The sequence below is a fragment of the Rhodamnia argentea genome, chromosome 7 (genome assembly GCF_020921035.1).
Source record: "Rhodamnia argentea isolate NSW1041297 chromosome 7, ASM2092103v1, whole genome shotgun sequence".
NCBI lineage: Eukaryota > Viridiplantae > Streptophyta > Magnoliopsida > Myrtales > Myrtaceae > Rhodamnia > Rhodamnia argentea.
Window position 1 is genome coordinate 19,159,063 of NC_063156.1, and position 12,945 is coordinate 19,172,007.

At 43.0% G+C, this 12,945-nt stretch overlaps 2 protein-coding genes across 3 annotated transcripts; one reads left to right on the top strand and one right to left on the bottom strand.

Annotated features, from left to right (window-relative positions):
* The first annotated feature begins 7,504 nt into the window (after positions 1-7,504).
* LOC115745844 (probable WRKY transcription factor 33) lies at positions 7,505-10,467 on the top strand. 2 transcript variants are annotated; one of them, XM_030681454.2, is made up of 5 exons: positions 7,505-7,814; positions 7,930-8,124; positions 8,700-9,325; positions 9,440-9,645; positions 9,685-10,467. In XM_030681454.2, exons 1-5 carry the CDS (start codon positions 7,572-7,574, stop codon positions 10,185-10,187), a joined length of 1,773 nt encoding a protein of 590 aa, XP_030537314.1. In that variant the 5' UTR covers positions 7,505-7,571; the 3' UTR covers positions 10,188-10,467. The 2 variants fall into 2 exon arrangements, with proteins under 2 accessions (XP_030537314.1, XP_030537315.1); XM_030681455.2 differs by having other exon boundaries at positions 7,508-7,814; positions 9,440-9,601; positions 9,731-10,467.
* Positions 10,468-10,946: 479 nt separating this feature from the next.
* Positions 10,947-12,845, bottom strand: LOC115745875 (CASP-like protein 4B1). The gene is made up of 3 exons (XM_030681490.2): positions 12,297-12,845; positions 11,982-12,117; positions 10,947-11,297 (listed from the first exon to the last, which is right to left on the bottom strand). Exons 1-3 carry the CDS (start codon positions 12,572-12,574, stop codon positions 11,106-11,108), a joined length of 606 nt encoding a protein of 201 aa, XP_030537350.1. The 5' UTR covers positions 12,575-12,845; the 3' UTR covers positions 10,947-11,105.
* Between the last annotated feature and the right edge of the window lie 100 nt (positions 12,846-12,945).

The window sequence follows — 12,945 nt, forward strand, 5'->3', positions numbered from 1 at the left end:
TAAAGAACGAGGTCATGGAAATACTTGATTTTGCGATCAGAAACCTCAACCTGGCACCGTCGGAGAGGTGGCCACACTAGACGAAAGCCACTGCCGGAGAGGTGGCCCGACAAGGCAAAGAGGTGGCCCGGTGCGGAGGATAGGTGGTGGTGGTTATGAGAAAAATATAATTCTACTTGTATATGCTTTTTTGAAAAATCCTATCCGGGTCTATCCTACCCTCTCTCTTAAGATTATTTTATTCATGCTATATTCTCTATACCCTATCCTAGACGACTACCAAACATAGGATATGATAAAACATATGCAGACAACCAAACGCAATCTTTGGGCTGTACCATTCGCACCGGAGCAAGGGACCCATTTAGAGATGGGCAATGGGTGCCGGAGCCCCGCTTAAGCCTCGTGTGGGGCTATTGTTTCACCGCATTAGGACATAGGAAAAATATTTGGCATCGTTAATAATAATAACAATAATAATAATAATAATAATAATAAACAATATCACGGGTGGTTTTTATAAAAATGAACTCAATAGTTAATTTTATAGAGTCAAACAAGCTCCAAACTCCACAACATGGTGTATGTGAAGATGGAACGCACATAAAGTTGCTTACCGATCAAGGACCATGCTAAGTGTGCCTAATAATCGTGCATCCACACGCAAGTATTATAGGATCTAGCCCACTCGCCCCGTTTTAGTATTTAGAAAATTACAATAACCTTCTAACTTGTAAAGTGTTTCGCATTTTTCCTTCCATCCTATGTAAGATGAAATAAATGCGCTTCATTATTTATTTTTCAAATAAACTTGAACACCTAGTCTGTATCATTTACGCACTTTGACTCCTTCAATACGTCCTTATTTCTGATTCAACAAGAAATCTAAAACCCATCAACCCATCCTCTGAACCAACGACTCGAAGGAGGGAAAAAATAATATAAAAAAAAGAATAAAAAATATATAAAAAATATGAAAGAAAATAATAAAAATGATTTTAAAAAATAAGAAAAAATTATTAAAAGGCGTGTACGGTGGAAATTGATTTTTCTTAGCAAATAGCGAGAAATATTTTCCTGTTCATTTTCAGGTTTAAGCCAAATACTGAAAAAAATCTCATTTTTCTGGAAAACGACTTTCTGGAAAATATTTTCCAGAAATATCACATTTTTCACGAAGCAAAATTTCAAGTAATATAAGTGATCAGTTTATAGAAAATATTTTTCAAATTATTGAGTTTCACGAAACAAACGGAGCCATAATTCATGGATGAATTTGGATAAATTTTGTGTCTCAGTTAGTCTTTCTCGTTTTTACGCTCTATTTAATTGTGGTTATGCTTCGAATTTTAACGAAAAAAGAAGACAAAACCCCAGGATCATCGGTGCAGCTTTCGTTCACTCAAGTTATGTACAGTTTCTCTTAGTCTTCCTAGTCTGTATCATTTACGCACTTTGACTCGCTCAATACGTCCTTTATTTCTGAGTCAACAAGAAATCCGTCAACGTCTGCTCCGATCCAGCGACTAGAAGGAGGAAAAGAAAAAATTTGGTCAACCTGGTCCTTTCTTGCTTTTCATTCGACGCTCCAATGTTGAGGTTTGAATGGTTCCACGAGGTCAATAGTTCAGCGGGGATTAAAATAAGCAAGTGTCGGGTCTTCTAGCCTTCGTCACACGAGGCTTCACTAACCTCACACGGCCATCATCTGACTGGAGCAACTAGAACGCGTTCTTATGACGAAAACACCGAGGGTGAGTACCGGGTCCGGTTTTATACGGGACTAGCCCGGGCGGTTTGCTTCCGAGACGAGTCCGAGAAGAACCGGTTTGGTTTTGGATCTCAAGAACCGAGAACTAGCTGAGGACCGGTTTGTTTCCTAGTTCGGTTCACGGACCCCCTTTTATGGTAGAACCAGTTTTGACCTTTGTTTGAGAGAAAATGCATTTATTTTGCAGTGAAAGAGATTTTAAACGGGGGGCGAACACCCTTCCTGATCACTTGAGCAAGAGTAGTTTGTGTCTAAGAAACTGATTTTTGGCATTTTATAACAGTCTTTCACAGTTTTACCCTTCCTAAAATGCCAACCAAGAACTAGTCAATTGTTTCCGGTTCCCCTTTCTTGGAGCGGGGATCATAGTGTGATTAGTATCGGTGCCTAGTTCTTAGCAACAACCTGACCCACCTGGAGCTAGAACCATCACTCCTAAAACCAATCAAGGTGCGAATGATAATTATTCCTTTTTCAAGCTTTATTTCCCTATACGAGTTTCTAAGCAGAGATACGTTTGGTAACGACACAAAATTTTTGTTTCCTTAACAGAAAGTTGTTTGATAATAGTATAAAATTCCAACGGTTGACAGCCACCGGGCCTCGGCCGGTGGCCAGCAGACGGAGAGCGGCAGACAAAGACCAACAGATGGCGAACAGCGAATGGGAGCCGGGGACCGGCCGCAGTCTCAAAAGAACCTCGTAATATTTTGAGATTGCGTGTCTGTGACTCTGCAAGAAAGTCAATCTACAAATCAAAAAAAAAAAAAATTTTGAAGTTCATGAGATAGCTGAGGTTTCTTCCAGACAAAGAGTTTTGAAACTTGGACCACATACTGAAAACCTACTCAAGTTCGACGAGGCAAACAATGTAACTAGAGCTCGCATTTATCGTCTGCCGCCGCAACCCAATGGATACTTTGCTTCATCCCCTATGTACAGATAGCTTTGCAACCTCGGTTCAAGCCCGCTCCGACATCACTATATAGAGAGCAAACGGTGTTGGTGCATCCACTGTGCGCAAGTGACTTTCGAGTCTCTCTAACTTCTGATTTTTGAACCGGCCCTACAAATTATTAACACAAAAAAAGAAAAAAGAAAGGAAAAAATTGGAGGGTCTTTAAAGTCTTTAAGCACTTTTTTCAACGATGCAACGGATGCTTTGCTATTCGGCGATTATCCGTCATGCAGCTGCGTTGTTCCATTTCAAGAAGGGATTTCGATTGAATTAGCGAATAAGGAGGGTGATTCCTTCTTCAATGAAGAAACACCGGCTAATAAGACGAAATTTAATCAAATATTACGAGGATATTCCAACTTTTTTTTTTTTGGCGTCTATTATCTTGAATCCTAGGTCAGCGGCGACACCTTATCAGCCGAATCAAGATGAGGGGATAACTCGCTGAAGACATTGTATTATTAAACATTTTCTTGGGCTTAATTTGCGTCCATTGTCTTAGGACACTTGTGCGTACACTTTTATTGTTATTTTTTAAAAAAATTGAGATGTACTTGCAGTCTATTAGTGTTCAGTTAATTGAGTGTTTATCATTAATTTTTATTAATTAACTTTTGCATTGTTTTTAGTGCTTATGTCAAGTCAAATCGTAAATATTATCAATACACCAGCATGTCGCGTTTTGATCGTATAACATACCGTCTTATTTATCCTAAGTATGATTACATTTATTGAGTAATGCAATTCGTAAATCAAGCTTTATTTTTCTACGAATATTTACATCAAAAAGATTAGTTTTATTATTAAAAAAAAAGGGCCCGGGCCCACCATGTCTGGGCCTAGCACGTGGTTCCGCACGAGAAATTTTCGTGCTTGGCACAGCCCAATAGGCACTGCTAGCTGGAATAAACATAGGAAATTTCCTACTTTCTCTAAGCCATATTATAACGTCCGTTCCATTTATTGCATAAGTGCATGCCGTGATTTTCCAATATGTCTTCGAAAACTATAGTTGATTTCTCTAAATATATTTTCAGCCTTCAAAACCCTAATTCATATATGGCCAAAAGACGAAAAATACTTATTCTAATGGTATTTTGAAATAACAAAGATAAATTTGACCAAAAAAATAATAATAAGAACAAACGGAGAAAGCACATGGAGATATGTCAAGCTGCAAAAGCAATAAAAGATTTTCACTCGTTGCATCTTTGAAAGAGTCAAAATTGCATTATAATCGTACGTGCACCTTGTCTTCCAATCAGCCAAATTTCCTTTTGAGTGATCGACGGCGACTCTATTAAAATTGTTTTGATTTCAAAATCCCAAGCTTTTCCGAACATCGTCAAAACCCTTTTTCCAAAACCTACTTTCAAACTATTTCCCTCGTGTTTGCACTCCTTCCGGATCCCAATTCCGCGAAGGCAATGCAAATCTAGCTAATTAATTTGTTTAAGGGATATGTGCGGCAGAAGTTATAAAGTTTATCACGAAAGTGTAATTAAATCCTTATACTTTCAAAAAATGCAATTAAATCCTAGAATTTGTGAAATTTGTACAATTGAGTTTTTCCATTAACGTTGTCAACTTGTCTAACGAGAAATGCTATTGTGCCATTTTAGTATTAATTTCTCTCTCTTATGTGATATTTTTTCTTCAAATCTTATTAAAATTAGTTTTAAAAAAAACGAAGAAAATGTTAAAATTTAATTTAAAAAAAAAAAGGAGCGATAACTATTCATGAGCCCAAGTCGAGACAGGGAGCGATCGCGCCATGGATGGACCACTACGAAGAAAGGCAAGAGATGATTGCGATTACGAAGAAATGAGCCGGGACCCGCCAGAGATTATGGGAGCAGGGAAGAGAAAAAGGAAAATGTTCAAAAAGAAAATAAAATCCCAGGATCTGCTCCGCCAACTCCTCATCCAAGTTCATGGCATCTCCATATCTCACGAGATTTTCTTTGGAGAATTTTGAAAAAGACCCGCCGCCGGAGCCTTCTTAAAAAAGGACACATTCACGAGCAGCAAAGCACCCTCCGTCAGACGACGTCGCCTAGATCCGAGCGTCAGTCCTTGCCAGGAGCCTACAAGGCCTCACCCAGTTCTCATTTTCCTCAATCCAGATCTGGGCGAGCTGGGCGACTGAGGCTCGCCGGCCCCAGCCGGAGGCCTGCAAGGTCTTGCCCTGGGCTGGTGACAGCCGGCCACCCTCGGTCAGGTGGGCAATCTCCGCCGACTCCTTCAATGGCGACAGCAGCAGCAGCAACCGCCTCACCATGGCCCTTCCTAGCTGCTCCTCTCCTTTTTTTATTTTTTATTTTTTTTATAAGTTTTGCTTTTTAAAATTAAGTTTTAGCATTTTCTTTTTTTAATTAATTTAAATAAAATTTGGAAAAAAAAATGTCACATAAAGAGAAATCAATTTTAAAATAGCACGTCAGCATTTTCTGTTAGATAAGTTAAAGGCGTTAACGGGAAAAATTCGATTGCACCAATTTTATAAGTTTTGGGATTTGATTGCACGTTTTTGAAGTTTTAGGACTCAATTGCACTTTCGCGATAAATTTTAGGACTTCCACATATCCCTTTGCTCGATTGACGCTGATGTTGTGCTAACATGAAGTTCCGCATCAACATTTATCTACACGTATGGTTGAAAGCATTCATTTGCACGAAAAATTATACAGTTTCGGAAGGCTCGATCCAACGAAACCCGTCTTCAGAGACTACATATTCAACAGTCAACACTTATGAGAAGCGTTGAACGATCGCTGGTGCCTTTGTTCCTTGTCTGAAAAGTCGTAGGAATCGTATGGTTGTCGGGACATGTCATAGCACGACTGTAGACATTGTCTAGATCCTCGATGCATTTCTAGGCCCCTCGGCGGTGCACCTGATGTTGCATGTTCTAAAACGAGCCTTTTAGCAGGAATTTGGTCGGAGTGCATTCTATTAAGTATAAATGGAATTTGTCAGCATATAAGAAAGAGACCAGACTATCTTTACAAGCATTAAAAGAACAACTGTAGTCAACTAAGTTTTCGCGGCTTAAATCATTGCAACACCATTGAGCTCACACGACACAAAAAACAGAGAGGTGTCTGTATTTATCTAACTTAGATCCGGCTTCATCGTCATGTCAAACTCCTCGATCTCTACGGATTAAGATTCGTCAGCCTCATACTATGCCAAAAGTCAAGTTTTTCCGATGGAGTGCTTGTCAAAACGCCCTAGCTACAAGAGAAAATTTATATAGGAAGAGAAACTTATACTAGATCTAGTGTGTAGCATATGCGAGCAAAACTCGGAGACCGTCAAACATATCCTCCTCCTATGTCCTTGGACGAAGAAGGAGAAGATTTGGAGATAGAACGAACCACTTGAATCTTATACATGGCCTTGCAAATCAAACTCAAGTCGGTTGGAGTCTCGATGTGCTTGTTAGCGAAGGTCATTTCCTTTGTGGGTCTTACTCGAATCTAAAAATGACACATATCAGTAGAGAAGCAAATAGGGTGGCTGATTGGATTGCCAAAGCCCAAAGGAGATATAGCCTATGGAGTAATTGGGCTCGTTATCCCCCTTAGGATTTCGAAATCCATGGAGTGTAATCTCGATGCACTTGTTCGATTCTTCTTGCACAAAGTCATATGTACTTTCTCGATGCTTGGGGTGGGGCCTCCCCTCCGCGCCCGCGGGGATTTACTCGTCAAGATCGATACAAGCATAATGATGCCAGTTTTCTCCAAGGTTATAAATAAAGGAAAAAATAAATAAAAGACAGAATATGTATTTTCTTCAAACCCTATAGAAACCGTTACCTAGCAAACAACAAACAAGCAGAGACAGAAGAGAATAAACCCTAAATCAAACCAGCCGAAAGAGCACAAGTAGGCCAAAAAGTATAAAAGCGAATGACAGATTTCTGGAGATTGGAAACGACTTCCCAATCAAAGAGTCCAGTGGATTAACTCTGCAAATTCTAACTCCGGAACTTCCCGCCTTCAACCGTAGCCAAACTTACCGGCCGGTGAAATTCAAATGGCGCGAATTCTGGCCCCGAGCTTCTCCGCCGGCTCGATTTATGCCTATCCCGATCAATCTAGATCCTCGTTATCTCGTGCTCATAAAGTCCCCGCCCACATGTCCAGAAACCTCCAGCAGACGGAAACGACCCTCCCGACGGATCGCATCGCCTAATCCTTTTCATGGCAAAAGACAAAAAACGGAAGAAAAAATTTCCACCTTCTAGTAGCAAAACACAATCAGCGCCACTGTCTGGTGCCAAACCAAAGTTCCGGACATCCACATGACCGAATTGCTGCCCGTCCCCTCCCAGCATCTTCTTCGTGAAACGTGTCGAATTGTGGGGATTTTACTGTAATAATATTTTATTTTATTTTTTTCGCACGTCCCATGAGAAATAATCATCATCTGAACACGTACCCAGTAAGACCAAAAAGGCCCAAGGAAAAAAGAGCCTGCGAAAAGCAGAGTAATGCACACGTATGCACATCTTTGACCCGATCAAAGCCGCCTTTTCCATACGCCAGTCAAACCCGCAACCTTTGACCGGCCCCGATCCCCAATTTTTTTCCACGGTCAAACTCAGCTACTCAGAAGAAGCTCCCGCGACCACCGAACCAAGACGCCCCCCGCCCCTTCCTCCTGTATATATACACAAGCAAACAACTCTGTTTTTCTGAGTCAGCCTTCAAATCATAGCCATCTCTCCCTCCCTCCCTCCCTCCCTCCCTCGCGCGCTCTAGGAATCTTTCGTTCGTTCATCCGCGTAATTCAGCACGAAAATAGAGCGAAAGAGAGAGAGAGAGAACCCAGATGAAATCTTCATTCACTGATCTGTTGAACGGCAGCTTGGGCATGGACAGTAGCAACTGGGCGTTTCCTGCGACGAATACAATGACCACGGGCTCCATGGAAGCCCCAAGGTTCAGGTCCACGCCGCCTCCTTCCCTCCCTCTCTCGCCTCCTCCGGTGTCGCCTTCTTCCTACTTCGCCATCCCTCCCGGCTTGAGCCCCACCGATCTCCTGGACTCGCCCCTCCTCTTCTCGACTTCCAATGTGAGACCCTCTCTCTCTCTCTCTTTTCCTTGTTATCTTCATTTCATGGGCTGTTCGAATTTGTCGAGTTTGATTTTAAATGAACCATCTTCGGGGGTCTGTTTGGCGTGTGCAGGTTGGGTCTCCCACCGTAGGAGCTTTTGCTGGGGAAGCAGCCGGCTGGAGGAGGAGCGGCAGCTACGGCGGCGCCGTCAAGGGAGAAGAGAAGGGCTTCTCCGAATTCTCTTTCCAACCCCACCAATCACGCTCTGCAGCCGCCGCCACGTCATTGTCCTCCATGTCTCAGTCTTCCTCGGCCTTGGTTTCAGTGGTACGCTTTCTAATCGGTTTCAATAATCTATCTGCCCAGAATACATGTGTTGATCTCTTTAGGCCTATCTGTTCTAATCGTTTCTTTTTAGCTCCTAGCGATTACTGCCTGTTAGTTTACAGAAAGCAAGAAGTTAGACCGTCCATATCAATGAATTTTATCCGCAAAATTTTCTCGAATTACTCGTACATTAGTTTATCCATTACGAGGAACATTTGGTAACTGGGTCAAGTAATCAATCATCGATGGGGTGGTTGTGTTTGTTAACAGATCTCATGAAAGATATGATTCGTTTTCATCTCATGAAAGATATGATTCGTTTTCGTATGCTAAGGACGAAGTGATCCGTTTTCGTGTATGTTAAGGATTGTTGTCTATACCAAGTTGGTGGGTGCAGAATTTTACAGGGTGAACTCTGTTTTTCATTGTTTAGCCAGTAGGAGTGCCATATAAATGAGATTTCAACATAAGCTGAAAGTTTAAGAAAGGAACCAGCTGAGCAGATGTCTCTGAAATTTTGGTGAACGCTGCCTAGGTTCTCTCTCTAAAGATGGATATAATCTACCTTTGAACAGGAGGTGTCGTCGAAGGATCAAGAATCATGGAATTACTATAAACCCATGATGACAACGGATGAGTCGCTAGTGAGGAGAGGACGCGAAACATCAGAGTTTGCCCCGATTCAGAACTCGGCGATCCCCACGAGCCAAGCAAGCACACAAAACCTTACACCGCCTTCTGAAGCATTCCAGGCCAATGGGAATACTAACCTGCAACCAGCCTACTTCATGAGAGAACAGAAGAAATCCGATGATGGGTACAATTGGCGGAAGTACGGTCAGAAGCAAGTGAAAGGGAGCGAGAACCCGCGCAGCTACTACAAGTGCACATTCCCGGGTTGTCCAACGAAGAAGAAGGTCGAGAGATCTTTGGATGGACACATTACCGAGATTGTGTACAAGGGAACCCACAACCACGCCAAGCCACTGTCCACCAGGAGATCGTCTTCCCAATCCATTCAGCCTCCATCTTCTTCCACCGCATATTTCGAGAATCCCGATCAATTGGCTCTGGCCGCGTGCTCCGAAAACGGGCAGCAGGACTCTTCAGCCTCAATGGGGGATGAGGATTTCGAAGAGAACTCTCAGATGAGCAACTCTGCAGGCGATGACGAGGGAAACGAACCTGAAGCGAAGCGATTGTGAGTTGCTTTATATGATGATATGACAAAAAGAATTGTGATCTTTTCTTTTCTTTTTTTATTTTGGTTATTTTGCAGAAAGACTGAATGTTGAGTGTTTGTTTTTCTTTGCAGGAGAGGAGAGAATGAATATGAGAGCTATTCAGCTTCTGGCAATAGGACTGTGAGAGAGCCTAGAGTTGTGGTTCAGACAATGAGTGAGATTGATATTCTTGATGATGGATATAGATGGAGAAAGTATGGACAGAAAGTGGTGAAGGGAAACCACAATCCAAGGTACTTGACCCACCAATTTCACATCTTAAAGATATGCTCAAATCAAATGGAAAAAAAAGAGAGAGAGAGAGAGAAGAAGACTTAGTTGTGGAACCAACCATTGATTCTCCTACTTTTGTTGATCTACAGGAGCTACTATAAGTGTACATACGCTGGATGCCCCGTGCGGAAGCACGTCGAGCGAGCATCTCATGATATGCGGGCCGTGATCACGACATACGAAGGCAAGCACAACCATGACGTCCCAGCAGCACGTGGCAGCAGCACTCAGTACGTGAACCGGCCTCTGCCTTCTAACAACAACAGCAGCAGCGTCGCGCCGATGCCTATCAGGCCCTCCACTGTGGGCGGCCACTCTAACAACTCTAGCTACCTAAGTTCCATCGAGAGCACGAGGTTGCAAAGATCAGGGAACCAAGCGCCCTTCACTCTACAAATGTTGCAGAGCTCGGATAGTTACGGAGCCCCGGGATCAGGGAAGCACGGGGGATCATACATGAATCAAAACCTAAACTGGGACGACATATTCTCGAGGACTAAGGAAGAGCCGAGAGAGAGCTCGGACTTCGACTCGTTTCTAAACTGAAGCTTCTGACTTTGATTTAGAACAGGACGGTGAAAAGTTACCCCCAAAACCACACACACACACACACAGAGATATGTCATGTACATTGAAGCTGTACTTCATAGGGTAGGCATTTTGTTCATGACAGAAATTTCGTAGTTTCGATTCGTTCATTTGTTTGTAGAAATAGAAAGAATAACACCGTGTCGAGCAAAAGCCATGTCTGCTCAAAGTTTGAATTAGCAAAAACTCATTTGTAACGCTTTTCATTTTGGAAAAGGGTCTACTTTCTCAGTTTCTACACATATCCTATCACTTTCCTGTTCTGCGGTAACCTCGATCAGTACAATCAACTGAACCTTGGAACAAGAACAACACCAGCTTCTGCGCCCGCTAATGGCTGATCATCAAGAATAACATCCTAGTCGTTCTAATGTCCGGCGAAGATGGCAGAAGGGAAAAGTTACACACAGATATATGAATGGTCCTCAAAGCATATGAATGAACCATTTCTAGGAACCAACAGAAGCTTCTTCCTTCAACGCTGAAATGTCCAGTCAAGTAAACGCTAAGTGGTTTCCTGGAAACTGCTGACCAACTTGGTTCCGTAAACGATTCGATTGACAAGTCCGAGTACTAAACTGAATCTAGACCATTAAAAATGGCGCGAGCCCCACGGACCTAACCGTCCATTATGTTAGTATATTTACTAGGTTCACTGAATTTCATTTTCGCGTATGTGATGGGTCGGATTAACTTTGTTCCTAGAAGAACGATCAGACGATCTAGGCAGGACATGCAATTCTCTATAGATGCAATTGCAAGGTTCCTAATTTCGACTGGTACTTCTCAGGGCATTCAATAATGGAAAAAGAGTACTTTGATATTGTTGGTGGAAAACGATAATCGAACCATCCTCAAATACAAAGAGATCGAAGACTAGATATAAGAACGTGTCGACAGTCTATATCCGGAGATAACTGCCGACAACGCCAACGAGCAAAAGGCCAAGAAAGCCAGGGCGATTGCGGCGGCAGATGAGTCCGTGAACGCGTCGTCCGCGTCATCCCTCACGTTATCTGTCCGGGGAATGGCTGCGGATGCCGCCGATATTAGAAGGTATGCCATGACCTGTACCAACACCCAAGCAAAGATGCTCACAAAAATCAGTATGACTTTTCAGTTGGTCCAGCAGCTTCATTCAAGTGTTCAATTTAGAGGATCAGCGGCTCAAAACCGGTGAATAAACCATCAATGATTGCCAGTAAATTGTCTCTCCCTTTTAGCAGACACATTCCTCATAAAACAGTCATAAATTCGTCAGGGTCAAACACTGGCTTTCATATGATGACAGCAACCTTGCACTGGATTCCTTGGTTATACAGAGGTTTGTCATTAGGTCTGCCAATCACATTCTCGGAAAAGAACATACGTACAGACCAGGAAGAGAAAATTACTGGAAATTTTCCCACAAAAGCGGAAAATTGGACCATTTGCACTAACAATCTAGATCGATCTCGTTAAGTTTCGTATCAGTACATTTTCTCCAATACCTTCGCGACAATTGAATGGAATCTCATAGTAGGGGGTCAGAGTCGATTCATGTACTTTACTGCGGTCCGCGGGGCAAATTCAGGATCAACATTCAAGTAGGTCCAATGAAAGTGATCCTTTGATGATTCCAATGTAAGCAAAATAAAGGAATAGGAAGACTGTTTCCTAGAAAATGCAGTTTAACCTTTCTTTAAGGCTTAAGAGGCCAACTACAGCAGAAGCAGCAGAAAGTTGGAAACCTGAGGGGGAGAAATAAAGCACCTGATCACCGCAAAAGTCGATCAAGGCGGACGTCCTTTGCTGAAGGTACCGATTCCCCGTAAAGATTTGATGAACGTGTCTCACTGCTTGGATCCCCGTGTACAAGGATGACAGAATCGCGATCGCCAACAAGTACCTGATAGGATCACGTTCCGATCATAAGCAAGTCGATCAATCGAGAGTGATTACGAGTTATTAACATCGAACCTTGTTCTGCTAGACCAAACATATCACGTTCATAGATCAATCGGATCAACCTGCGAGTTCCTGTGATTGACTCTGTCTATATGTTATTTTGTCGGCGTGATCACTTACCTGTACTCTTCGTACTTGTGGAAGTCTTCCCCGCCGCCGTGCTCATTGCTGGCGGTTATAATAAAAGCGAGCAACGAGAACAGCGAAGCCAATCCCCGCAAAGCCAATCCTCCTTTCCTCATTATATCTTCTCTCTTCCATCGCCTCAAAATCGACGACACCCCGAGCCCCTCCGTTGCCGTCTGGTTCTCCGCACCGGGTCCAGGCGGAGCCCTGGCCGCCATCGAGGGCGGCGGCTGGATGTACCTTCTCGGCGTCTGGTCCTCGGAATCCGACATTGTTCGATTCTATTCTATTTGATTTAGTTCCTCAAAGACCGCGCTGTGACATGTGCGATGAATGGAGAAAGCGAAACCGAAACAGAGTGATCGATTGACAATACAAATGCTTGCCCTCGACCTCATCGTCCTTGTCTCGTCTTCTTCGTCAGCTTTCTTGTTCCGCTTCCAAACGCTGTGCCGCCTACGTCGGAATCACAGCGTTTCTCGTCTTCTTCGTCTGCTTTCTAAAGAACAACGTCTAAAGGGCGCACGTGGATGCTCGAGAGTCTAGAACACGATGACCGGGGCTGACGTAGGAAGGAGCATTTGGAGGTCGAAGCGATGGAAAGACCACAAACTTGACCGTATGACGAACTTATTCGGTTGAC

Coding starts and splice junctions, on each gene's coding strand:
- LOC115745844 (XM_030681454.2), top strand. CDS start 7,572: ATGAAATCTTCATTCACTGATCTGTTGAACGGCAGCTTGGGCATGGAC. Junction 9,326..9,439: donor GAACCTGAAGCGAAGCGATT/GTGAGTTGCTTT, acceptor TTTTCTTTGCAG/GAGAGGAGAGAATGAATATG. Junction 9,646..9,684: donor CTTAAAGATATGCTCAAATC/AAATGGAAAAAA, acceptor AGAAGAAGACTT/AGTTGTGGAACCAACCATTG.
- LOC115745875 (XM_030681490.2), bottom strand. CDS start 12,574: ATGTCGGATTCCGAGGACCAGACGCCGAGAAGGTACATCCAGCCGCCG. Junction 12,118..12,296: donor CACAAGTACGAAGAGTACAG/GTAAGTGATCAC, acceptor TGATCCTATCAG/GTACTTGTTGGCGATCGCGA. Junction 11,298..11,981: donor TCGACTTTTGCGGTGATCAG/GTGCTTTATTTC, acceptor GTGTTGGTACAG/GTCATGGCATACCTTCTAAT.